This window comes from Microcebus murinus, chromosome 20, assembly GCF_040939455.1.
Source record: "Microcebus murinus isolate Inina chromosome 20, M.murinus_Inina_mat1.0, whole genome shotgun sequence".
NCBI classification, from domain to species: domain Eukaryota; kingdom Metazoa; phylum Chordata; class Mammalia; order Primates; family Cheirogaleidae; genus Microcebus; species Microcebus murinus.
The window spans coordinates 37,500,907-37,527,613 of NC_134123.1; the positions used below are offsets into that span (position 1 = coordinate 37,500,907).

At 58.1% G+C, this 26,707-nt stretch overlaps 1 protein-coding gene across 1 annotated transcript in view; it reads right to left on the reverse strand.

The window, feature by feature from the left end:
* Positions 1–766: 766 nt before the first annotated feature.
* MCM2 (minichromosome maintenance complex component 2) overlaps positions 767–26,707 on the reverse strand; it is a 40,235-nt gene continuing 14,294 nt past the window's right edge. The window contains exons 5-16 of the mRNA XM_075995944.1: positions 24,499–24,718; positions 20,369–20,576; positions 15,259–15,393; positions 13,604–13,795; positions 12,019–12,112; positions 10,626–10,876; positions 10,373–10,499; positions 7,945–8,057; positions 5,339–5,590; positions 3,967–4,149; positions 2,772–2,927; positions 767–1,444 (exon numbers count right to left, since the gene is read on the reverse strand). Of these exons, the coding sequence (XP_075852059.1) occupies positions 1,334–1,444; positions 2,772–2,927; positions 3,967–4,149; positions 5,339–5,590; positions 7,945–8,057; positions 10,373–10,499; positions 10,626–10,876; positions 12,019–12,112; positions 13,604–13,795; positions 15,259–15,393; positions 20,369–20,576; positions 24,499–24,718 (2,042 nt within the window). The 3' untranslated portion in view covers positions 767–1,333. The remainder of the gene's footprint in view (positions 1,445–2,771; positions 2,928–3,966; positions 4,150–5,338; positions 5,591–7,944; positions 8,058–10,372; positions 10,500–10,625; positions 10,877–12,018; positions 12,113–13,603; positions 13,796–15,258; positions 15,394–20,368; positions 20,577–24,498; positions 24,719–26,707) is intronic.

The following is a 26,707-nucleotide window of genomic DNA, read 5'->3' on the forward strand; positions in this document are numbered from 1 at the left end:
CCCAAATGCCCATCCTCGTAGTTCAGCAGACAAGGACAGGCTCCGAAAAGAGGAAAACAAGACAAAAAGAAACACGCGGGCCGGGGCGCGGAGGCTCACGCCCGTCATCCCAGCACTCTGGGAGGAGGCCAAGGAAGGAGGCTCGCTCGAGGTCAGGAGATCGAGGCCAGCCTGAGCAAGAGCGAGACCCCGTCTCTACTAAAAAAAGAAAAGAAAAAAAAATTTGAGCTGGACGACTAAAAATATATAGAAAAAAGAAACCGGGCGTGGAGGCGCATGCCTGTAGTCCCAGCTACTCAGGAGGGAGGCCGAGGCGGGAGGATCGCTCAAGGCCAGGAGTTGGAGGCCAGCCTGAGCAAGAGCGAGACCCCGTCTCTACTATAAAAAAAAGAAAGAAAGAAAGAAAAGAGCTGGACGACTAAAAATATATAGAAAAACTGAGCCGGGCGTGGTGGCGCACGCCTGTCATCCCAGCTACTCGTGAGGGAGGCCGAGGTGGGAGGCTCGCTTGAGGTCAGGAATTGGACACCGGCCTAAGCAAGAGCGAGGCCCCGTCTCTACTAAAAAAAGAAAGAAAGAAAAGAAATGAGATGGACGACTAAAAATACATAGAAAAACTGAGCCGGGCGTGGAGGCGCATGCCTGTCGTCCCAGCTACTCGGGAGGGAGGCCGAGGCGGGAGGATCGCTGGAGGAGGCCAGGATGTTGGAGGCCGCTGTGAGCGAGGCTCCGACTCCAAAAAAAAAAAAAAAAAAGAGACCGGCGAGGTTTACAACTGACTCAAACTTTTTATTACTAAAAACGAAGCTACTCTTATAAAAACCCGAATGTACAGGCGGGGACACGGGCGTCACGCGCCCCCGTAAAAGCGGAGGACGGGGGTCTGAGGACAGACAGACACCTTCCGCCTGCTCTTTGGCCAACGGAGGCCGGAGCAACCGGGACACAAAACTCGGGGCCAACGGGTGACGCCCCTGTCCTCCTCTGTCCCCCAAAAGGTCCCCCAGGCACCCCGGGGACAGAGCGAGAAGACGAGCCACTCACAATCCGCTGACGCAAGGCTCAGCGGATCTGCCCGCTTAGAGGAGAGGAGAGAGGCGAAAACCAGAGGCCCAGCTACTCGGGAGGGAGGCCGAGGCTGGAGGACCGAGCTCGAGGTCAGGAGGTGGAGGCCGGCCTGAGCAAGAGCGACCACCGGGTCCGCGCCAGAGACACCGACCCCGTTACCCCCGGGGGGCCGCGGGGCCGCGTCCGGAGGCGCCCGGCGCGGAGGGAGGAAAGCGGAGGCCGGACTCCGCCGAGCGAGGCTCGCGGGCGCGGCGGCCTCCGGGCCTCAGAACTGCTGCAGGATCATCTTGCGTTTGAGGTCGAGGCTGAACTTGTGCAAGCGGAACAGCTCGCTGTCGTAGAAGGCGGAGAGGTTGTGGATGTTGATCTGCCGCGCCTAAAAAGGGGACACGGGGTGACTTGAGCCTCCGGGGACGCGGGGACCGGGGACTTGCGGACGCCACGACAGGCTCCGTGGGAGAGAGGAAAAAAAAACCAGGTGGAGGCCGGGCGCGGAGGCTCACGCGCCTGTCAAGCCGGCACTCTGGGAGGCCGAGGAGGGAGGATCGCTATAGAGGTCGGGAGGTCGAGGCCGGCCTGAGCAAGAGCGAGACCCCGTCTCCACTAAAAAAAATTTTTAATAGAAAGAAATGAGCTGGACGACTAAAAATATATAGAAAAAAAAATGAGCCGGGCGTGGAGGCGCGTGCCTGGAGTCTCAGCTACTCAGGAGGGAGGCCGAGGCGGGAGGATCGCTGGAGGCCAGGAGTTGGAGGCCAGCCTGAGCAAGAGTGAGACCCCGTCTCTACTTTAAAAAAAAAAAATAGGCCGGGCGCGGTGGCTCACGCCTGTAATCCTAGCTCTCTGGGAGGCCGAGGAGGGAGGCTCGCTCGAGGTCGGGAGGTCGAGGCCGGCCTGAGCAAGAGCGAGACCCCGTCTCCACTAAAAAAAATTTTTAATAGAAAGAAATGAGCTGAACGACTAAAAATATACAGAAAAAAAAATGAGCCGGGCGTGGAGGCGCACGCCTGTCGTCCCAGCTACTCGGGAGGGAGGCTGAGGCAGGAGGATCGCTGGAGGTCAGGAGGTTGAGGCCAGCCTGAGCAAGAGCGAGACCCCGTCTCTACTGAAAAAAAAAAAAAAATAGAAACTAACTGGACAAGTAAAAATTTATAGAAAAAACGAGCCGGGCGTGGTGGCGCGTGCCTGTAGTCCCAGCTACTCGGGAGGGAGGCCGAGGCGGGAGGCTCGCTCGAGGCCAGGAGTCGGAGGCTGCTGTGAGCGAGGCTGACGCCACGGCGCTCACTCCAGCCCGGGCGACAGAGCCAGACTCTGTCTCAAAAAAAAAGAAAAAAAAAAAAAAGAGGCCGGGCACAGAGGCTCACGCCTGTCATCCCAGCACTCTGGGAGGCCGAGGCGGGAGGATCGCTGGAGGCAAGGAGTTGGAGGCCAGCCTGAGCAAGAGCCAGACCTCGTCTCTACTAAAAACATAAAAAGAAATGAGCTGGAAAACTAAAAACATATAGAAAAAAAATGAGCCGGGCGTGGAGGCACACGCCTGTCGTCCCAGCTACTCGGGAGGGAGGCCGAGGCGGGAGGCTCGCTGGAGGAGGCCAGGAGTTCGCAAAGGAGGCCGCCACTTAAGCGACCCCCCTGTGTCCGAAGCCACTGAAAAGCCCCAACGCGGCAGAGCCTGAGCCTCGGCCTCGCGGGGGCGGCCTCACCTTTTCCACCAAGTCCTTCTCGGGGACCTCGATGGTGTCCTGCTGGGCGCCGAAGCGGTTGCGCTGGTATGCCACCTGCTCGGCCACCAGCTGCTTCAGGACGAACAGCAGGAGCTCGTTGTTGTCCCGCCGGAAGGACAGGTAGCGGGAGAAAGTCTGCGGGAAGAAGAGGAGGCGAGGTCAGGACTCGAGGAGGCCGGGGAGGGAGGATCGCTCGAGGTCAGCGTGAGCAAGAAAAACCAAGACCCCGTCTCTACTAAAAATAGAAAGAAATGAGCTGGACAAGCAAAAATATATAGAGAAGAAACGAGCCGGGTGTGGAGGCGCGTGCCTGGGGTCCCAGCTATGAGGGAGGGAGGCCCAGGCGGGAGGATCGCTTGAGGCCAGGAGGTGGAGGCCGCTGTGAGCGAGGCTGAGGCCCCGGCGCTCACTCCTGCCTGGGCGACAGAGCGGGACTCTGTCTCAACAACAAGAAAAAAAAAAAGAACAGAAGTGGAGGCCATGAAAGCAGTTGAGGTCAAGAAGTGCAGGCCAGAAAAGAAGTGGAGGTCAGAAGTGGAGGCCACAAAACAAGTGGAGATCAGAAGTGGAGGCCAGAAAAGAAGTGGAGGCCAGAAGTGGAGCCCAGAAAAGATGTAGAAGCCAGAAAAGAAGTGGAGGTCAGAAGTGGAGGCAAGAAAAGAAGTGGAGGTCAGAAGTGGAGGCCACAAAAGAAGTTGAGGTCAGAAGTAGAGGCCAGAAAAGTAGTTGAGGTCAGAAGTGGAGGCCACAAAAGAAGTGGAAGCAACAAAAGAAGTGGAGGCCAGAAAAGAAGTGGAGGTCAGAAAAGAAGTCGAGGTTAGAAGTACAGGCCACAAAAGCAGTCAAGGTTGGAAGTGGAGGCCACGAAAGAAGGGAAGGTCAGAAGTGGAGGCCACAAAAGAAGTGGAGATCAGAAGTGGAGGCCAGAAAGGAAGTCGAGGCCAGAAGTGGAGGCCACAAAAGAGGTTGAGGCCAGAAGTGGAGGCCACAAAAGAGGTTGAGGCTAGAAGTGGAGGCCACAAAAGCAGTGGAGGTCAGAAGTGGAGGCCACAAAAGCAGTGGAGGTCAGAAGTGGAGGCCAGAAAATAAGTGGAGGTCAGAAGTGGAGGCCACAATAGAAGTCGAGGGCAGAAGCGGAGGCCACGCGGTCCCGCGGCGGGCCGGGGCGGGGCACCTTGCGCATGCCGCGCATCACGCTGAACTTCTGCGTGTCCACGAAGCTCTCGAGCATGACGCGGATGGCGAGGTTCACGTCGTCCTCCACGACGTAGTCGCGCAGGTGGAGGCGGGCGTGGGCCTCCGCCAGGCGGATCATAGACTCGATGTGGCGCACGGTGATCGGGATGCTGCCCGTGGCCTGCGGGGACAAGCACAGCGTCAGGACAGCGGCCGGGGAGCTGCAGGCCGCGGACTGCACTCTGGGAGGCCGAGGAGGGAGGCTCGCTCGAGGTCAGGAGTTGGAGGCCAGCCTGAGCAAGAGCGAGACCCCGTCTCTACTAAAAAATAATAGAAAGAAATGAGCCGGACAACTAAGAATATATATAAAAAAAAAAAACGAGCCGGGCGTGGAGGCGCATGCCTGTCGTCCCAGCTACTCGGGAGGGAGGCCGAGGCGGGAGGATCGCTGGAGGCCAGGAGTTGGAGGCTGCTGTGAGCGAGGCTGACTCAAAAAAAAAACACAGAGACGAGGCAGTAAGGACTGAGAGCAAGAGGCCGCATCTAGCAGGGCTATTTCCTGCCACAAGTGGACGGTCACTCTCAGTTCCTCCGGGACACGGGGTGACGCCCAGGGGACACCTGTCACTCGAGCCAGCCTCCCGCCTCGGCCTCCCTCCCGAGTAGCTGGGACGACAGGCACGCGCCTCCACGCCCGGCTCGTTTTTTTTTTTCTATATATTTTTAGTTGTCCAGCTCATTTCTTTCTATTTTTTTAGAGACGGGGCCTCGCTCTTGCTCAGGCTGGCCTCCGACTCCTGGCCTCGAGCGATCCTCCAGCCTCGGCCTCCCGAGTAGCTGGGACGACAGGCATGCGCCACCACGCCCATTTTTTTGTATATATTTTCAGTCGTCCAGCTCATTTCTTTCTATATTTTTTAGCAAAAACAGGGTCTCGCTCTTGCTCAGGCTGGCCTCCGACTCCTGACCTCCAGCCACTGATCCTCCCTCCTCAGCCTCCAGCCCGAGCACCTATAACTCCAGGCGTGCGCCTCCACGCCCGGCTCATTTCTTTTTTTTCCTATATATTTTTAGTCGTCCAGCTCATTTCTTTCTATTTTTTTTTTTTTTTTGCTAGCGACATACCCTCGCCTTTGCTCAGGCTGGCCTCCACCTCCCTGACCTCGAGCGATCCTCCCTCCTCGGCCTCCCAAAAATTTGGCTGGAGTCACATACAGATGCTCAGCCTCGCATCGTTTTTTTTTGCATTTTTTTTTTTTTTACGACGTCTTCCCTGATCTGGAGGCTCGCGGCGCGACCCACCGAACGCCACCCCTCGTCCCCGAGAACGGCCTCCGTCTCGGGCCCCGGCCTCGCCCCGGGCCTCTCACCATGGACTCCTTCCTGAGGTCGCTGTACATCTTGGCCACCTTGTCCTGGTCCATGTGGTTGAGCCTGGGGTGGACCTTCTCCTTAGCGTAGAGGAGGTACTTCCTCAGGGCCTCCTGGGGTAGAGGCCGGACTCCCCGCGCGCCGGGCAGGGCGGCCTCCGCGGGGGCGACACCGGCCGGGCCCTCCTCGCCCTTGTTGCCGGGGTGGTGTCGCACGTGGCTGCCCACCACGAAGCGCGCCAGCATCTCGTCCTGCGACGGGGGAGGGGGGGACGGCGACACGCCGGTCAGCGACACGGCCTCGGCGACACGGACGCAAAGCTGCACGCGTGTGGCGTGGGGGCGACTCCCTCCGTGTCTGTCTTTTTACAGTCTTTTGAGGCAAGAGTCTCGCTCTGTCGCCCCGGGGCCGGAGTGAGAGCCGTGGCCTCGGCCTCGCTCACGGTGGCCTCCAAGGTCGAGGCTCGAGCGAGCCTCCCGCCTCGGCCTCCCTCCCGGGTAGCAGCTGGGACGACAGGCGTGCGCCGCCACGCCCGGCTGGATTTTTTCTGTTTATTTTTATATTTTCTATATATTTCTTTCTATTTTTTTTAGTAGAGACGGGGGTCTCGCTCTTGCTCAGGCTAGTTTCGAACTCCTGGCCTCGAGCGATCCTCCCGCCTCGGCCTCCCTCCCGGGTAGTAGCTGGGACGACAGGCATGCACCACCACGCCCGGCTCGTTTTTTTCTGTATATTTTTATATTTTCTATATATTTCTTTCTATTTTTTTTAATAGAGATGGGGGGGTCTCGCTCTTGCTCAGGCTAGTTTCGAACTCCTGACCTCGAGCGATCCTCTGGCCTCGGCCTCCCTCCCGAGTAGCTGGGACGACAGAGATGCGCCTCCACGCCCGGTTCTTTTTTTTCTATATGTTTTCATTTTGCCAATAAATTTCTTTCTAATTTTTTAGTAGAGAGGCGAGGTCTCGCTCTTGCTCAGGCTGGCCTCCAACTCCCAACCTCCAGCGATCCTCCCGCCTCGGCCTCCTCCCAGAGTGCCGGGATGACAGGCGTGAGCCTCCGCGCCCGGCGAGAGAATGTCACTCTGTCGATGGACTCAGGACACCAGCCACGTGCCGGGCGGCTGTGCGTGTCCAGGTCACAGTGACCAAAGGGACGGAGACGTCACGAAGCTCCCGTGCGTGAGGGAAGAGGGGACAAAATGCAGTCTGAGATAGTAAGCACGGGCCGGGCGCGGAGGCTCACGCCTGTCGTCCCGGCACTCTGGGAGGCCGAGGCGGGAGGATTGCTCTCGAGGTCAGGAGTCGGAGGCCAGCCTGAGCAAGAGCGAGACCCCGTCTCTACTAAAAATAGAAAGAAATTAATTGGCCAACTAATATATATAGAAAAACGAGCCGGGCGTGGAGGCGCATGCCTGTCGGCCCAGCTACTCGGGGAGGCCGAGGAGGGAGGATCGCTGGAGGCCGGGAGTTGGAGGCCAGCCTGAGCAAGAGCAAGACCCCGTCTCTACTAAAAAAAATAGAAAGAAATTAATTGGCCAAATAAAAATATATAGAGAAAAAACGAGCCGGGCGTGGAGGCGCATGCCTGGAGTCCCAGCTACTCGGGAGGGAGGCCGAGGCGGGAGGCCCGCTGGAGGCCAGGAGGTGGAGGCTGCTGTTCAGTCCGGCCCGGGCGACAGAGCGGGACTCGGCCTCAGAAAACCCAGAGAGCTGGTGGTGGAGAGCGACGCGCACAGGAGACACGCGGGTGACGGGACGAGGACACGACTGTAGCCGAGGCCCCAGGCGCAGCCTCCCCCGGCAGCCTCCGCAGTCGGGGTGGCGAGAACGCTGTGCACAGAGGGTGCTGGGGGACGGCGCATGCGTGGCTTGGGGAGGGGGGGGGAACGGCGCATGCGCGGGGTGGGGGAGGATGGGGGGACAGCGCATGCGTGGGGTGCAGGAGGACAGCCTACCGGGGAGGAACAGCGCATGCGCGGGGTGCAGGAGGACAGCCCACGGGGGAGGGAACAGCGCATGCGCGGGGTGCAGGAGGACAGCCCACGGGGGAGGAACAGCGCATGCGCGGGGTGCAGGAGGATGGGGGGGACAGCGCATGCGTGGGGTGCAGGAGGACAGCCTACCGGGGAGGAACAGCGCATGCGCGGGGTGCAGGAGGACAGCCCACGGGGGAGGGAACAGCGCATGCGCGGGGTGCAGGAGGACAGCCCACGGGGGAGGAACAGCGCATGCGCGGGGTGCAGGAGGATGGGGGGAACAGCGCATGCGCGGGGTGCAGGAGGATGGGGGGGACAGCGCATGCGCGGGGTGCAGGAGGCCAGCCCACGGGGAGGAACAGCGCATGCGCGGGGTGCGGGAGGCCAGCCCACGGGGGAGGAACAGCGCATGCGCGGGGTGCGGGAGGACAGCCCACGGGGGAGGAACAGCGCATGCGCAGTCGCCCCGGCCCGGCCTTTCCCGCGCAGAGGCGGGCGCGGGGGACAGTCGGGGTCGCGGGCGGCTTCCGTGCTGACTGCGCGCCTGTCGCGGCCCCAGTGGCCACGGGTGGTCGGGGGCGGGGACGGGGACGGGCGGGGACCGGGACGGGGACGGGGACGGGCTCACCTGCACGGGGTCCACCGTGTCGCGCACCACGCACAGCACGTCGAAGCGCGAGATGATGGGCTCCGTCAGGTCCACGTTCTCCGCGAACGTCAGCGACGGGTCGTAGCGGCCGCCTGCGACACAGGACGCGTCTGCCACGGCCGCCTGCAGCCCCGCCACCTGTGCACCCGTCACCCACCCTGTGCACCCTGACCCTGTCACCCACCCTGTGCACCCGCGACCTGTGCACCCGTCACCCTGTGGACCCGCGACCCTGTCACCCACCCAGCGACCCCGTCCACCCCTGACCCTGTCACCCACCCCACGACCCTGTCCACCCGACCCTGTCACCCACCCTGTGCACCCGTGACCCTGTCACCCACCCAGCGACCCTGTCCACCCGACCCTGTCACCCACCCTGTGCACCCGTGACCCTGTCACCCACCCAGCGACCCTGTCCACCCGTGACCCTGTCACCCACCCTGTGACCCTGTAACCCACCCCGTGACCCTGTGCACCCGTGACCCTGTCACCCACCCAGTGATCCTGTCCACCCGTGACCCGGTCACCCACCCTGTGACCCTGTAACCCACCCCGTGACCCTGTGCACCCGTGACCCTGTCACCCACCCAGCGACCCTGTCCACACCTGACCCTGTCACCCACCCAGCGATCCTGTCCACCCGTGACCCTGTCACTCACCCTGTGACCCTGTAACCTACCCCGTGACCCTGTGCACCCGTGACCCTGTCACCCATCCAGCGACCCTGTCCACACCTGACCCTGTCACCCTCCCAGCGATCCTGTCCACCCGTGACCCTGTGCACCCGTGACCCTGTAACCCCGTTATCCTGTCACCCCGTTACCCTGTCAGTCACCCTGCGACCCTGTCCACCCGTGACCCTCTGCACCCGTGCAGCTGTCACCCCCTGCACCCGTGACCCTGCCGCCCCATGACCCCGTGCACCCGTGACCCTGCCGCCCTGCGACCCTGTACACCTGTCACCCTGTGACCCCATGCACCCGAGGATGACGGGGAGCAGAGGGCGGACGTGGAGGCTCACGCCTGTCATCCCAACACTCTGGGAGGAGGCCGAGGCGGGAGGCTCACTCGAGGTCAGGAGTTCGAGACCAGCCTGAGCAAGAGCGAGACCCCGTCTCTACTAAAAAAATAGAAACTTCAGGTATGGATGCTCTTTTTGCCCAAAAAAAATAAAAAATAAAAAAAAAATAGAAAGAAATGAGCTGGACAACTAAATATATATGTACGTAAACATATAAAAAACTGAGCCGGGCGTGGTGGCGCATGCCTGTAGTCCCAGAACTCTGGGAGGCCGAGGCGGGAGGATCGCTCGAGGTCAAGAGTCCGAAGCCAGCCTGAACAACAGGAGTAGAGACCCGTCTCTACTAAAAAAAAAAACCAAAAAACAAAGATAGAAAGAAATCACCTGGACAACAAAAAAAACATATATAGAAAACATGAGCCGGGCGCGGTGGCGCGTGCCTGTCGTCCCAGCTACTCGGGAGGGAGGCCGAGGCGGGAGGCTCGCTGGAGGTCAGGAGTTTGAGACCAGCCTGAGCAAGAGCGAGACCCCGTCTCTACTGTAAAACTAGAAATTAGCTGGACAAGGAAAAAAATATATATAGAAAAAATTAGCCGGGCCTGGTAGCCCACGCCTGTCATCCCAGCACTCTGGGAGGCCGAGGCGGGAGGATCGCTCGAGGTCAGGACTTCGAAACCAGCCTGAGCAACACTGAGAACCCATTTCTACTATAAATACAGAAAGAAATGAGCTGGACAACTAAAAAAACATATAGAAAAAAAAAAAACGAGGTGGGCGTGGTGGCGCATGCCCGTAGCCTCAGCTCCTCGGGAGGGAGGCCGAGGCGCGAGGATCGCTGGAGGCCAGGACTTCTAAACCAGCCTGAGCCCAAGAGCGAGGAGGATCGCTCGAGGTCAGGAGTTCGAAACCAGCCTGAGCAACAGTGAGAACCCATTTCTACTATAAATACAGAAAGAAACGAGCCGGACAACTAAAAACACACAAAAAACAAAAAAACCAAGCCGGGCGTGGTGGCGCACGCCTATGTACCCCCAGCCTCTCTGGAGAGGGAGGCCGAGGCGGGAGGCTCGCTCGAGGCCAGGAGTCGGACGGAGGCCGCTGTGAGCGAGGCTGACGCCGCGGCACTCACTCCAGCCCCGGGCCACCGAAAAAAAAAAACACCAAAAAAGCCCAAAGCGACTCTGAACACAAATCGCGCCCAAGGCGCCCGAGCACTGTTTCCGGAGTCCTCCTCCCGCTCTTTCTGTGTCCCGCAGCCAGGGGGCATTTCGTGGGAGGGTCCCACCCCGGTGAGCTCTACGATCACCCAGGCAAGAGCCCGTTTCAGTGAGGGTGGCGTCCCTCCCGGGGTCCCCGGAGGCCACCAGACCCGCCGGCGGCTGGCACCTATGGGGTTGGCGGCCGCGATGACGGTGCAGCGGGCCTGCAGGGACGTCACGATGCCGGCCTTGGAGATGGAGATGCTCTGCTGCTCCATGGCCTCGTGGATGCTCGTCCTGTCCTGGTCGTTCATCTGCAGGGGGGGGGACGAGAGTCCCGTGTCACCGTCCCCCCCGCGCCTCAGTGTCCCCAAACGCCAGCTACGCAGTGGCGGCGGCCGCGGGGACAGCCCGGGGGGACGCGGGGGGACGGGACGCACCTTGTCGAACTCGTCGATGAGACACACGCCGCGGTCGGCCAGCACCAGGGCCCCGGCCTCCAGGGTCCACTCGCGGCTGACGGGGTGGCGCTGCACGTAGGCGGTGAGCCCCACGGCCGAGGCGCCCTGGCCGGTGGTGAAGACGGCGCGGCCCGCCACCTTCTCCACGTACTTGAGGAACTGGGACTTGGCCGTGCCCGGGTCCCCGCACAGCAGGACGTTGATGTCGCCCCGGACCTTGTGTTTGCCGCCTGGGACGGGGACGGGAAGAAGGGGTCGGAACAGGGCGACGGGGACACGAGGAGAGGGAGCCGCCAGGGGTACGTTGGGAGGCCGGACGGGGAGGCCCCCGGGGTGGCTCGACTGAAATCCCGGCACTCTGGGAGGCCAAGGAGGGAGGATCGATCGCTAGAGGTTAAGAGGTGGAGGCCGGCCAGATGAGCAAGAGCGGGACCCCCCCTCCCCCGTCTCTACTAAAAAAAAATAGAAAGAAATGAGCTGGACGACTAGAAATATATAGAAAAAAAAAAATGAGCCGGGCGTGGAGGCGCACGCCTGGAGTCCCAGCTACTCGGGAGGGAGGCCGAGGCGGGAGGATCGCTCGAGGTCAGGAGTTGGAGGCCAGACTGATGAGCAAGAGCGAGACCCCGTCTCTATTAAAAATGGAAAGAAATTAATCGGCCAACTACAAATATTGAAACAAAAAATGAGCCCGGAGTGGTGGCGCATGCCTGTCATGCCAGCACTCTGGGAGGCCGAGGCGGGAGGATCGCTGGAGGTCAGGAGGTGGAGGCCAGCCTGAGCAAGAGCGAGACCCCGTCTCTACTAAAAAAAAAAAAAAAAAAAAAAAATTAATTGGCCAACTAAAAAATAGATATAGTTTTGAAGGCATGAGAATGAAGTATAATAAAAGAAAAAAAATGAAAAAATAAATAAAAGGGAAAATAAATAAATACAAATAAAAATATATAGAAAAAAATGAGCCAGGCGTGGTGGCGCACGCCTGCAGTCCCAGCTACTCGGGAGGGAGGCCGAGGCGGGAGGCTCGCTTGAGGCCAGGAGGGAGTTGGAGGCCAGCCTGAGCAAGAGCGAGACCCCGTCTCTACTAAAAAAAATAGAAATGAGCTTGAAAAATAAAAATATATAGAAAAAAACGAGCCGGGCGTGGTGGCGCACGCCTGTCGTCCCAGCTACTCGGGAGGGAGGCCGAGGCAGGAGGCTCGCTTGATTGAGGCCAGGAGTCGGAGGCTGCCGTGAGCGAGGCTGACGCCACGGCGCTCACTCCGGCCCGGGCGACAGAGCCAGACTCTGCCTCAAAAAAACAAGTAACTGAAAATCTTAAGGAAAGGGAAGGTGCCCCCAGCCCCGCGGCGGCAGGCGGGCGGCGCGTCACCTGGGTTTTTGGGCTCCCCGCCGAACAGGGCGAGAGCCAGGCCCCGCTTGATGTCCTCGTGGCCGTAGATGGAAGGGGCGATGCTCGCAAAGATCTGAGAGGAAGGAGAAACAGGAGAGAGTCACCCGCAGGCGCCGGCCTCCAAAACGAGGCCCGCCCGGCTGGGCATCGGGGAACCCGGGAGCCCGGGCGTGACCCGAGTCCCGAGCCGGCCCAGCCTGAGAATCACAGAACTTTCCGGCGAGACTCTCGTCCGGAGGAAGATCAACCACCCCCTGCCCCAGGCCGGGCGCGGCGGAGGCCCACGCCTGTCGGCCCAGCACTCTGGGAGGAGGCCGAGGAGGGAGGATCGCGCTCGAGGTCGGGAGGTCGAGGCCGGCCTGAGCCCAAGAGCAAGGCTCCGTCTCTACTAAAAAAAATAGAAAGAAATGAGCTGGACAACTAAAAATATATAGAAAAAAAAAAAAAAAATGAGCCGGGTGTGGTGGCGCATGCCTGTCGTCCCAGCTACTTGGGAGGGAGGCCGAGGCGGGAGGCTCGCTTGAGGCCAGGAGTTGGAGGCCAGCCTGAGCAAGGGCGAGACCCCATCTCTATGAAAAAATGGGAATTCATCAGCCAACTAAAAATCCATATAGAGGCCGGGTGCGGAGGCTCACGCCTGTCATCCCAGCACTCTGGGAGGCCGAGGTGGGAGGATCGCTCAAGGTCAGGAGTTCGAGGCCAGCCTGAGCAAGAGCGAGACCCCGTCTCTACTCAAAATAGAAATTAACCAGCCAACTAAAAATATATACAGAAAAAATGAGCCGGGCGTGGAGGCGCGTGCCTGTCGTCCCAGCTACTCGGGAGGGAGGCTGAGGCAGGAGGCTCGCTAAAGGCCAGGAGTCGGAGGCCGCTGTGAGCGAGGCTGACGCCACGGACACTCTAGGCTAGGCGACAGAGTGAGACTCTGTCTCAAAATAAAGAAATACAGAAAATAATCGGCCAACTAAAAATACAAATAGAAAAAATGAGCCGGGCATGGTGGCTCAAAATTGTAGTCCCGGCTACTTGGGAGGCCGAGGCGGGAGGATCGCTCGAGGTCAGGAGGTGGAGGCCAGCCTGAGCAAGAGCGAGACCCCGTCTCTACTAAAAATAGAAAGAAATGAGCCGGACAAATTAAAAAAAAAAATGGATAGAAAAAACGAGCCGGGCGTGGTGGCGCATGCCTGTAGTCCCAGCTACTCGGGAGGCTAGTTAGGAGGATCACTAGAGGTCAGGAGATCGAGGCCAGCATGAGCAAGAGCGAGACCCCGTCTCTACTATTAAATACAAAGAAATTAGCCAAACCACTAAAAGTATATAAAAAAAAAAACGAGCCGGGCGTGGAGGTGCATGCCTGTCGTCCCAGCTACTCGGGAGGGAGGCCGAGGCAGGAGGCTCACTTAGAGGCCAGGAGTTGGAGGCTGCTGTGAGCGAGGCTGACGCCACACGGCACTCACTCTAGCCCGGGCGACAGAGCGGGACTCGGTCTCCAAAAAAATAAAATAAAATAAGAGGGACAGAGAGAGTCCCCCCCCAGCACGCGAGGCCCCGGGCCTCCTCGCACCTTCTCCGCGATCTGCGGGTCCTTGGAGAGGCCGGTGATCATCTTGACGTCCTCGTCCGTCAGCTCCGTGACGGCCACCTTGTTGTCCCTCTTGGCCACGTGGTTGGCCAGGATGACGGTGGCGAAGACGGGGAAGCCGTGGGCCGTGTTGAGCGAGCCGTCGTAGTTGTTGTGGTAGATACCGGTCAGCTCCTTGGGGCGGGGGTAGAGGCCGGGAGGTCACGGCCCAGCCCAGGGGGCCTCCCCTGCAAGCCTCCCCCGCACGGTGGGGACAGCGCGGTGAGGGACTAGGCAAAAAGCAAAGGAAGGCCCGGAGCGACAGAGGCTCCCGCCTGCAGTCCTGGCACTCTGGGAGGAGGCTGAGGAGGGAGGATCGCTCGGGGTCGGGAGGTCGAGGCCGGCCTGAGCTCAAGAGCGAGACCCCGACTCTACTAAATAAAATAGAAAGAAATGAGCCGGACGACTGAAAATATATAGGAAAAAAAAAAAAAAATGAGCCGGGCGTGGTGGCGCATGCCTGGAGTCCCAGCTACTCGGGAGGGAGGCCGAGGAGGGAGGATCGCTCGAGGTCAGGAGTTGGAGGCCAGCCTGAGCAAGAGCGTGAAGCTGTCTCTACTAAAAGAGATAGGAAGAAATTAACTGGACTCGCAAAACGGTATAGAAAACATTAGCCCGAATGGTGGTGGAAGCCCGTAGTCCCAGCTACTCGGGAGGGAGGCTGAGGCAGGAGGATCGCTTCAGCCCAGGAGTCGGAGGCTGCTCCGAGTGAGGCTGACGCCGCGGCACTCACTCTAGCCCGGGCGCCAGAGCGAGACTGTCTCACACACAAAAAAAACAAAAACCAAAAGAGGCCGGGCGTGGAGGCTCACACCTGTTATCCCAGCACTCTGGGAGGCTGAGGCAGGAGGATCACTCAAGGTCAGGAGTTAGAGGCCAGCCTGAGCGAGAGTGAGACCCCGTCTGTAGTATAAATAGAAAAAAATTAGTTGGCCAAATAATATATATGGAAAAAAATGAGCCGGGCGTGGAGGCGCATGCCTGTCATCCCAGTTACTCTGGAGGAGGCTCAGGCAGGAGGATCGCTCGAGGTCAGGAGTTGGAGGCCAGCCTGAGCAAGAGCGAGACGCCATCTCTATTAACAAAAAAATAGTAAGAAATTAGCCAAACAAGTGAAAAAGGGAAAAAACGAGCCGGGCGTGGAGGCGCATGCCTGTCGTCCCAACTACTCAGGAGGGAGGCTGAGGCAGGAGGATCACTCGAGGTCAGGAGTTGGAGGCCAGCCTGAGCAAGAGCGAGACCTCGTCTCTACTAAAAAAAAAATAGAAAGAAATGAGGTGGACGACTAAAACCATACAGAAAAAACAAAAACGAGCGGGGCGTGGTGGCGCACGCCCGTCGTCCCGGCTCTTCGGGAGGGAGGCCGAGGCAGGAGGATCGCTTGAGCCTCAACGTTGGAGGCTGCTGTGAGCGAGGCCGCCGCCACGGCACTCACTCCGGCCCGGGCGACAGAGCGAGAGTCTGTCTCAAAATTAAACCTTGGCCTTCCCCAAACCGACAAATCTCAGGAAGGGGCAACGCTCTGTGTGTCGCCGAGACCCCAGAAGGGAGGTCGCCCGGCCTCGGCCCCGGGTCCCCACGCCCCCGGCAGGACTCACGATCTCGTCGCCGGGCTTGCAGCTGTCCACGAGGTCGGCCAACAGGATGGCGTCCTTGGAGCGGGGCAGGCGGCCGGCTGCCACCTTGCCCGGGCTCTCCTGGATCCGGATGCGCTGGTAGTTCTGGTACACGGTCTGCAGGGGACGGGGGGGACGGTGACAACGTGGCCGCCGGGTCCCCCTGAAATCACCCGGCCACCTCGCCCGGCCTCGGTCGGGCCATCGAGCTCCCCCACGTGGAGGGAGGACAGGGAGAGACTTATTGTTCCCGCCACAAGATCGGGGAAACAGAGGCAGAGCCCGGGGGGGGGGACAGCAAGCCAGCCCGTGTCCCCCAGACGGCCTGCACCTGCTAGGGTCCCGATATACATCGTAAATAAAAATAATGACGATAATTTAAACGACCTGAACAATTAAAGAGAAAAGATCGGAGAGTTCCGGATGTGCATCATAAATAATCAAACTTAAGAAAATAGTTAAAATAATCTAAGGATTAAAAGTAAAGATTGGAGAGTTGTGAATGTGAGCCGTAAATGAAAAAAATAATAATAATAATAACTTAAATGACCTGAAGAATTAAAAAGACAGGAGAGTTCCGGATGTGCATCATAAATAATAAAACAACAATGAAAAAATGGTTAAAACAATTTAAGAATTAAAAGATTGGAGATTTGTGAATATGAATCGTAAATAAAATAATAATAATAATAATAATAATAATTTAAATGACCTGAAAAATTAAAGAGAAAAGATCGGAGAGTTCCGGATGTGCATCATAAATAGTCAAATTAAAAAAAATAGTTAAAATAATTTAAGGATTAAAAGTAAAGATTGGAGAGTTGTGAATGTGAGCCGTAAATAAAAAAAAATAATAATGATAATAATTTAAATGACCTGAAAAATTAAAGAAAAAAGACCGGAGAGTCCCGGATGTGCATCATAAATAATGAAACAAACAAACAAAATAGTTAAAATAATTTGAGAATTGAAAGATTGGAGAGTTGTGAATATGAATCGTAAATGAAATAATAATAATAATAATAATAATAATTTAAATGACCTGAAGAATTAAAGAGAAAAGATCGGAGAGTTCCGGATGTGCATCATAAATAATAAAACAACGAAAAAATGGTTAAAATAATTTAAGAATTAAAATATTGGAGAGTTGTGAATATGAATCGCAAGTAAAAAAAAAATAATAATAATAATTTAAATGACCTGAAGAATTAAAGAAAAAAGATCGGAGAGTTCCGGATGTGCATCATAAATAATCAAATTTAAAAAAATAGTTAAAATAGTTTAAGGATTAAAAGTAAAGATTGGAGAGTTGTGAATGTGAGCCATAAATAAAAAAAAAATAATAATAATAATAATTTAAATGACCTGAAGAATTAAAGAAAAAAGATCGGAGAGTTCTGGATGTGCATCATAAATAATAAAACAACAACAAAAGAAATAGTTAAAATAATTTGAGAATTAAAAGAAAAGATTGGAGAGCTGTGAATATGAATCGTAAGTAAAGAAAAATAATAATAATAATAATTTAAATGACCTGAAGAATTAAAGGAAAAAGATCGGAGAGTTCCGGATGTGCATCATAAATAATAAAACAACAATGAAAAAATGGTTAAAACAATTTAAGAATTAAAAGATTGGAGATTTGTGAATATGAATCGTAAATAAAATAATAATAATAATAATAATTTAAATGACCTGAAAAATTAAAGAGAAAAGATCGGAGAGTTCCGGATGTCCATCATAAATAATCAAATTTAAAAAAACAGTTAAAATAATTTAAGGATTAAAAGTAAAGATTGGAGAGTTGTGAATGTGAGCCGTAAATAAAAAAAATAATAATGATAATAATTTAAATGGCCTGAAGTATTAAAAAGACCGTAGAGTCCCGGATGTGTATCATTAAATAATGAAACAAACAAACAAACAAAATAGTTAAAATAATCTGAGAATTGAAAGATTGGAGAGTTGTGAATATGAATCGTAAATGAAATAATAATAATAATAATTTAAATGACCTGAACAATTAAAGCAAAAAGATCGGAGAGTTCCGGATGTGCATCATAAATAATAAAACAACAACAACAAAAATGGTTAATATAATTTAAGAATTAAAAGATTGGAGATTTGTGAATATGAACCGTAAATAAAAAAAAAAATAATAATAATAATTTAAACGACCTGAAGAATTAAAGGAAAAAGATCGGAGAGTTCCGGATGTGCATCATAAATAATCAAATTTTTAAAAAAAGTCAAAATAATTTAAGAATTAAAAGATTGGATGGGAGGCCGAGGCGGGCGGATTGCTCGAGATCAGGAGTTTGAAACCAGCCTGAGCAAGAGCGAGACCCTGTCTCTACTATAAATACAAAGAAATTAATTGGCCAACTAATATATATAGAAAAAATTAGCTGGGCATGGTGGCGCATGCCTGTAGTCCCAGCTACTCGGGAGGCTGAGGCAGGAGGATCGCTGAGCCCAGGAGTTTGAGGTTGCTGTGAGCTAGGCTGACGCCACGGCACTCACTCTTGCCTGGGCAACAGAGTGAGACTCTGTCTCAAAAAAAAAAAAAAAAAAAAAAAGATTGGAGAGTTGTGAATATGAATCGTAAATAAAAAAAAAAATAATAATAATAATTTAAATAACCTGAAAAATTAAAGAAAAAAGATTGGACAGTTCCGAATGTGCATCATAAATAATCAAATTTTAAAAAAAAAAGTTAAAATAATTTAAGAATTAAAAGATTGGAGAGTTGTGAATATGAATCGTAAATTAAAAAAAAATAATAATGATAATTTAAATGACCTGAAGAATTAAAGAAAAAAGATCGGAGAGTTCCCGATGTGCATCATAAATAATAAAACAAAACAAACAAAAAAAATAGTTAAAATAATTTGAGAATTAAAAGAAAAGATTGGAGAGTTGTGAATATGAATCGTAAATTAAAAAAAATAATAGGCCAGGCGCTGTGGCTCACGCCTGTAATCCTAGCTCTTGGGAGGCCGAGGCGGGCGGATTGCTCAAGGTCAGGAGTTCAAAACCAGCCTGAGCAAGAGCGAGACCCCGTCTCTACTATAAATAGAAAGAAATTAATTGGCCAACTGATATATATATATAAAAAAAATTAGCCGGGCAAGGTGGCGCATGCCTGTAGTCCCAGCTACCCGGGAGGCTGAGGCAGAAGGATCACTCGAGCCCAGGAGTTTGAGGTTGCTGTGAGCGAGGCTGACGCCACGGCACCCACCCTAGCCTGGGCAACAAAGCGAGACTCTGTCTCAAAAAAAAAAAAAGAAAATAATAATAATAATAATTCAAGTGACCTGAAAAATTAAAGAAAAAAGATCAGAGAGCTCTGAATATGAATCACAAGTGTAAAAGAACAATCAAAACAACTTAAGAAATTAAAAGAAAAAATTGGAAAATCACAAATGAATCACAAAAAATATACATATACATAATGAAAATAATCTTTTAAAAAAAGACAAGTACATAAATAAACAACAGAGAAGCCACCGACCTGGACGCTTGCAAACCAGACCCACCCGACCGTCCCACACCGCCCGACCGCCCCACACCGCCCGACCGCCCCACACCGCCCGACCCTCCCACACCGCCCGACCGCCCCACACCGCCCGACCCTCCCACACCGCCCGACCGCCCCACACCGCCCGACCCTCCCACACCGCCCGACCCTCCCACACCGCCCCCGACCGCCCCACACCGCCCGACCCTCCCACACCGCCCGACCGCCCCACACCGCCCGACCGCCCCACACCGCCCGGCGCCCCCGAAACACACGGCGCCCCCCACCCAGCCTGGTGGCCGGGCAGCTCCCGTCCTCCCCCAGTGTGTGGCCACCGGGACATGGCCCGACCCGGAGGAGGGGGAGGACGAGGAGGAAGAGGAGGAGAAGGAGGAGAAGAGGAAGAGAGGAGGAGGAAGAAGAGGAGGAGGAGAGAGAGGAGGAGGAGGAGGGAGAGGAGGAGGGAGAGGAGGAGGGGGAAGGAGAGGAGGAGGGGGAGGAGGGAGAGGAGGAGGGAGAGGAGGAGGAGGGAGAGGAGGAGGAGGAGGGAGAGGAGGAGGAGGGAGAGGAGGAGGAGGAGGGAGAGGAGGAGGGAGAGGAGGATGAGGAGGAAGAGGAGGAGAAGGAGGAGAAGAGGAGGAAGAGAGGAGGAGGAAGAAGAGGAGGAGGAGAAGAGGAGGAAGAAGAAGAGGAGGAGAAGAGGAGGAAGAGAGGAGGAGGAAGAAGAGGAGGAGGAGAAGAGGAGGAAGAAGAGGAGGAGGAGAAGAGGAGGAAGAAGAGGAGGAGGAGGTGAAGAGGAGGAAAAGAGGAGGAGGAAGAAGAGGAGGAAGAAGAGGAGGAGGAGGTGAAGAGGAGGAAGAGAGGAGGAGGAGAGAGAGGAGGAGGAGGAGGGAGAGGAGGAAGAAGAGGAGGAGGAGAAGAGGAGGAAGAAGAGGAGGAGGAGGTGAAGAGGAGGAAGAGAGGAGGAGGAAGAAGAGGAGAAGAGGAGGAAGAAGAGGAGGAGGAGGTGAAGAGGAGGAAGAGAGGAGGAGGAGAGAGAGGAGGAGGAGGAGGGGGAAGGAGAGGAGGAGGGGGAGGAGGGAGAGGAGGAGGGAGAGGAGGAGGAGGGAGAGGAAGAGGAGGAGGGAGAGGAGGAGGAGGAGGGGGACGAGGAGGGAGAGGAGGAGGAGGGAGAGGAGGAGGAGGAGGGAGAGGAGGAGGAGGAAGAGGGGGAGGAGGGAGAGGAGGGGGAGGAGGAGGAACAGGAACGTGGAGGAGGAGGAGGGGAGGCAGAGGAGGGGAGGAGGGAGAGGGGGAGGAGGGAGAGGGGGAGGAGGAGGGGGAGAAGGGGGAGGAGGAGGGGGAGGAGGAGGAGGAGGGGAGGCAGAGGAGGGGAGGAGGGAGAGGGGGAGGAGGGGAGGAGGGAGAGGGGGAGGAGGGGAGGAGGGAGAGGAGGGGAGGAGGGAGAGGGAGAGGAGGGGAGGAGGGAGAGGAGGGGAGGAGGGAGAGGAGGGGAGGAGGGAGAGGGAGAGGAGGGGAGGAGGGAGAGGGGGAGGAGGAGGAGGGAGAGGAGGGGAGGAGCCCGGGGCTGACCTGCTCCACGTTGAGCTGGAAGGGCCCTGCGGACTGGCACTCGGGGCAGGCCCCGGGCCGCAGCTCCTGGCTCTGGGACTGGCGGAAGGGGCCGAGCAGGCAGCCGCACTTGTCGCAGTCGAACCTGACGAGGCGCAGCTGGGGCAGCACGGCCGTGCAGCTGGTCACCACGCCGCTCGTGCGGATCAGCTGGTTGAGGTGCAGCTGCCTGCGGGACACGGGACGGCGGGGTCATGTCACGTTCCCCCAAAAGACACCCGAGGACAGGCGGCCCCAAACGTCGGCCCGCCGGGGACATTCGCCCGCCCGCCCCATGTTTTTGTCACTGCCTGTCCCTCTGTACGGTCGCTGCCTGTCCCGCTGTAAGGCCGCTGCCTGTCCCTCTGTACGGTCGCTGCCTGTCCCTCTGTACGGCCGCTGCCTGTCCCTCTGTACGGCCGGTCGCTGCCTGTCCCTCTGTACGGCCGCTGCCTGTCCCTCTGTACGGTCGCCGCCTGTCCCTCTGTACGGCCGGTCGCTGCCTGTCCCTCTGTACGGTCGCTGCCTGTCCCGCTGTACGGCCGGTCGCTGCCTGTCCCTCTGTACAGCCCTGCCTGTCCCGCTATACGGCCGGCCGCCGCCTGTCCCTCTGTACGGCCGGCCGCCGCCTGTCCCGCTGTACGGCCGGTCGCTGCCTGTCCCTCTGTACGGTCGCTGCCTGTCCCTCTGTACGGCCGGTCGCTGCCTGTCCCTCTGTACAGCCCTGCCTGTCCCGCTATACGGCCGGCCGCCGCCTGTCCCTCTGTACGGCCGGCCGCCGCCTGTCCCGCTGTACGGTCGCTGCCTGTCCCTCTGTACGGCCGGCCGCCGCCTGTCCCGCTGTACGGTCGCTGCCTGTCCCGCTGTACGGCCGGTTGCCGCCTGTCCCTCTGTACGGCCGGTCGCTGCCTGTCCCGCTGTACGGCCGGTCGCCGCCTGTCCCTCTGTACGGCCGGTCGCCGCCTGTCCCGCTGTACGGCCGGTCGCCGCCTGTCCCGCTGTACGGCCGGCCGCCGCCTGTCCCGCTGTACGGCCGGTCGCTGCCTGTCCCGCTGTACGGTCGCTGCCTGTCCCGCTGTACGGCCGGTCGCTGCCTGTCCCTCTGTACAGCCCTGCCTGTCCCGCTATACGGCCGGCCGCCGCCTGTCCCTCTGTAAGGCCGGCCGCCGCCTGTCCCGCTGTACGGCCGGTCGCTGCCTGTCCCTCTGTACGGTCGCTGCCTGTCCCGCTGTACGGCCGGTCGCTGCCTGTCCCTCTGTACAGCCCTGCCTGTCCCGCTATACGGCCGGCCGCCGCCTGTCCCTCTGTACGGCCGGCCGCCGCCTGTCCCTCTGTACGGCCGGTCGCCGCCTGTCCCGCTGTACGGCCGGTCGCTGCCTGTCCCGCTGTACGGCCGGTTGCCGCCTGTCCCTCTGTACGGCCGGTCGCTGCCTGTCCCTCTGTACGGCCGGTCGCCGCCTGTCCCTCTGTACGGTCGCTGCCTGTCCCGCTGTACGGCCGGTCGCTGCCTGTCCCTCTGTACGGCCGGTCGCTGCCTGTCCCTCTGTACGGCCGGTCGCTGCCTGTCCCTCTGTACGGCCGCTGCCTGTCCCTCTGTACGGCCGGTCGCTGCCTGTCCCTCTGTACGGCCGGTCGCTGCCTGTCCCTCTGTACGGCCGGTCGCCGCCTGTCCCTCTGTACGGCCGGCCGCCGCCTGTCCCTCTGTACGGCCGCCGCCTGTCCCTCTGTACGGCCGCCGCCTGTCCCTCTGTACGGTCGCTGCCTGTCCCTCTGTACGGCCGGTCGCTGCCTGTCCCTCTGTACGGCCGGTCGCTGCCTGTCCCTCTGTACGGCCGGTCGCTGCCTGTCCCTCTGTACGGCCGCTGCCTGTCCCTCTGTACGGTCGCTGCCTGTCCCTCTGTACGGTCGCTGCCTGTCCCGCTGTACGGCCGGTCGCTGCCTGTCCCTCTGTACGGTCGCTGCCTGTCCCTCTGTACGGTCGCTGCCTGTCCCTCTGTACGGTCGCTGCCTGTCCCTCTGTACGGTCGCTGCCTGTCCCTCTGTACGGCCGGTCGCTGCCTGTCCCTCTGTACGGCCGGTCGCTGCCTGTCCCTCTGTACGGCCGGTCGCTGCCTGTCCCTCTGTACGGTCGCTGCCTGTCCCTCTGTACGGTCGCTGCCTGTCCCTCTGTACGGCCGGTCGCTGCCTGTCCCTCTGTACGGCCGGTCGCCGCCTGTCCCTCTGTACGGCCGGTCGCCGCCTGTCCCTCTGTACGGCCGGTCGCCGCCTGTCCCTCTGTACGGCCGGTCGCCGCCTGTCCCTCTGTACGGCCGGTCGCCGCCTGTCCCTCTGTACGGCCGGTCGCCGCCTGTCCCTCTGTACGGCCGGTCGCTGCCTGTCCCTCTGTATGGCCGGTCGCTGCCTGTCCCTCTGTACGGCCGGTCGCTGCCTGTCCCTCTGTACGGTCGCTGCCTGTCCCTCTGTACGGCCGGTCGCTGCCTGTCCCTCTGTACGGCCGGTCGCTGCCTGTCCCTCTGTACGGTCGCTGCCTGTCCCACTGATTTTCAAGGACGTGTTTTTTTTTTTTTCTAAACCAGGTTCCAACCGTCCCCGCGGATTCCGACAGAGGGAAGACGTCGACTTCTGGGACGTCCTCCTCCCTCTCCAGACCCCGGATCCCGTCCCGAGCGTCTCTCGACTCTTGTTTCCCCTTTAGAACATCCTAGAACCGGCCTCTCCTGTCGAGCCCCAGAGCTCTCTCCACGGGGCGGACGGGAAGGGCCGCTCGTCTGTCTGTCCCGCCCCGCGACCGCACGCACGGGTGGCCGTGCAGACTTTGCGCTGTGTAACCATGGTGCCCGTTGCTAGGGCGCTGCGTAACCATGGCGCCCGTTGCTAGGGCTGATTTTCGGGGTCGGGCTTTGACGGGGCAAATGCTCAGACATCCTGCTGGGGCTCATCTTATGGGAAGGGCTGGATTGAGGGGTAGGGCCTATATTGCACAAATGCTTAGAAATCCTTGTCCGGGCGCGGAGGCTCACGCCTGTCGTCCCGGCACTCTGGGAGGCCGAGGAGGGAGGATCGCTCGAGGTCAGGAGTTCGAAACCAGCCTGAGCAAGAGCGAGACCCCGTCTCTACTAAAAAATAGGAAGAAATTGCTTAGCCAACTAAGAATATACAGAAAAAAGAAAATTATCTGTGCGCGGTGGCCCATGCCTGTAGTCGCACCTACTTGGGAGGCCGAGGCGGGAGGATCGCTCAAGCTCAGGAGTTCGAACCAGCCTGAGCAAGAGCGAGACCCCGTCTCTACTAAAAAACAGAAAAAAAACTAATTGGCCAACTAAAAATTTATAGAAAAAAATAACCCATCAGGGTGGCGCGTGCCTGCAGTCCCAGCTACTCTGGAGGCCGAGGCAGGAGGATCGATCGAGGTCAGGAGTTCAAGAACAGCCTGAGCAAGAAGCGAGACCCCGTCTCTACTAAAAAATACAAACAAATGAGCTGAACAACTAAAAACATATAAAAAAAAAAAAAACGAGCCGGGCGTGGTGGCACGTGCCTGTAGTCCCAGCCACTCGGGAGGGAGGCTGAGGCGGGAGGCTCGCTCGAGGTCAGGAGTTTGAGACCAGCCTGAGCAAGAGCGAGACCCCACCTCTACTAAAAAAAAAAAAAAAATAGAAAGAAATGAATTGGCCAACTAAAAATATATAGAAAAAACGAGCAGGGCATGGTGGCGCATGCCTGTAGTCCCAGCTACCCGGGAGGGAGGCTGAGGCAGGAGGATCGCTTGAGCCTCAAAGTTGGAGGCTTTGCTGTGAGCGAGGCTGACGCCACTGCACTGTAGCCCGGGCGACAGAGCAAGCTTTTTATCTCAAAAAAAAAAAGAATTAAAAAAGAAATCCTGCCCTATTTCGGTATCAGACGTTTGACATCCTGGCTGCCTCGACCTTAGCCTCCACGGAGGCCGGGGGGCCCCCTCACACCCACCGCCAAGACCCCAGCTGGTGGGGCTCTGGGGCGCGACCCAAGCTCACTTAGGCCGGGTCCCGGTCCCCACCCCTCGGCCTCCGTTCTCCGGAGCCGCAAGCGAACCTCGACTCGCCGGGCCTCCGGCCCCGGCCTCCCCGGCTCACCTGAGGGACCGCAGCTCCTCCACCAGCGGCAGGTGGGAGATCCGGACGTGGATGTGGGAGGCGATGCGGTCGTACTTGGGGTACATGGCCAGCACCACCTCCAGGGCGGCCTCGTCGAAGATCTGCAGCAGCTCGGCCGGGGCCTCGGGCAGGAAGTAGGCCAGGACGTGCTCGCGGGCCGCCAGGTCCTCGTAGTTGACCACCAGGCTCTCTCGGTTCTCTGCAGGTGGGGGGACACACGACAGGGACACTGAGCTCCGGGGACACCGGCGGGGGGGGCCGAGGTCGCGGTCTTGCAGCCGGAAACGCTCAGCGACCCACGTCCTGGACTGCCGTGCAAAAACCCGAGTCGAGCCCCGAGCCTCGACCTGCCCGATCTGTAAAGTGGGCGCGTGGCACCGCGTACGAGAATGCCGGGGATCGACTGGAACAGCGAGGCCGGGCGTGGAGGCTCGGCCCTGGCTTGGCAGCACTCTGGGAGGGAGGCTGAGGAGGGAGGATCGCTCCAGGTCAGGAACTGGAGGCCAGCCTGAGCAAGAGCGAGACCCCGTCTCTACTAAAAATAATAGAAAGAAATGAGCTGGACGACTAAAAATATAGAGAGAAGAAACGAGCCGGGCGTGGAGGCGCGTGCCTGTCATCCCAGCTACTCGGGAGGGAGGCTGGGGCAGGAGGATCGCTTGAGGCCAGGAGTTGGAGGCTGCTGTGAGCGAGGCTGACGCCACAGCATTGTAGCCCAGGCGACAGAGGGAGACTGTCTCAAAAAGAAAAATCAGGAAAAAACGTAACCCGGGTGCCCCAGAGGGGCTCCCCGCACAGCCGCACTGCAGAGCCCCGCCCGCCGCCTTCCCGCAAAGGAAGGTCCCAGGATCGGGTGGGCTCCCAAGCCACGCCCACACGTTCAATACGAGGGGACCGGGCGGAGTGGGGGGGCTCCGGGAAGTGGGGGGGATCCGGGGAGTGGGGGGGGATCGGGGAGTGGGGGGGATCGGGGAGTGGGGAGAGATCCGGGGAGTGGTGGGGATCGGGGAGTGGGGAGAGATCTGGGGAGTGGGGAGAGATCCGGGGAGTGGTGGGGATCGGGGAGTGGGGAGAGATCTGGGGAGTGGTGGGGATCGGGGAGTGGGGAGAGATCTGGGGAGTGGGGAGAGATCCGGGGAGTGGTGGGGATCGGGGAGTGGGGAGAGATCCGGGGAGTGGTGGGGATCGGGGAGTGGGCAGAGATCCGGGGAGTGTGGGGATCGGGGAGTGGGGAGAGATCTGGGGAGTGGGGAGAGATCCGGGGAGTGGTGGGGATCGGGGAGTGGGGAGAGATCCGGGGAGTGGTGGGGATCGGGGAGTGGGGAGAGATCCGGGGAGTGGTGGGGATCAGGGAGTGGGGAGAGATCCGGGGAGTGGTGGGGATCGGGGGGGAGTGGGGAGAGATCCGGGGAGTGGTGGGGATCGGGGAGTGGGGAGAGATCCGGGGAGTGGTGGGGATCGGGGAGTGGGGAGAGATCCGGGGAGTGGTGGGGATCGGGGAGTGGGGAGAGATCCGGGGAGTGGGGAGAGATCCGGGGAGTGGTGGGGATCGGGGGGGAGTGGGGAGAGATCCGGGGAGTGGTGGGGATCGGGGAGTGGGGAGAGATCCGGGGAGTGGTGGGGATCGGGGAGTGGGGAGAGATCCGGGGAGTGGTGGGGATCGGGGAGTGGGGAGAGATCCGGGGAGTGGGGAGAGATCTGGGGAGTGGTGGGGATCGGGGAGTGGGGAGAGATCCGGGGAGTGGGGAGAGATCCGGGGAGTGGTGGGGATCGGGGAGTGGGGAGAGATCTGGGGAGTGGGGAGAGATCCGGGGAGTGGTGGGGATCGGGGAGTGGGGAGAGATCCGGGGAGTGGGGAGAGATCCGGGGAGTGGTGGGGATCGGGGAGTGGGGAGAGATCCGGGGAGTGGTGGGGATCGGGGAGTGGGGAGAGATCTGGGGAGTGGGGAGAGATCTGGGGAGTGGGGAGAGATCCGGGGAGTGGTGGGGATCGGGGAGTGGGGAGAGATCCGGGGAGTGGGGAGAGATCCGGGGAGTGGTGGGGATCGGGGAGTGGGGAGAGATCCGGGGAGTGGTGGGGATCGGGGAGTGGGGAGAGATCCGGGGAGTGGTGGGGATCGGGGAGTGGGGAGAGATCTGGGGAGTGGTGGGGATCGGGGAGTGGGGAGAGATCTGGGGAGTGGGGAGA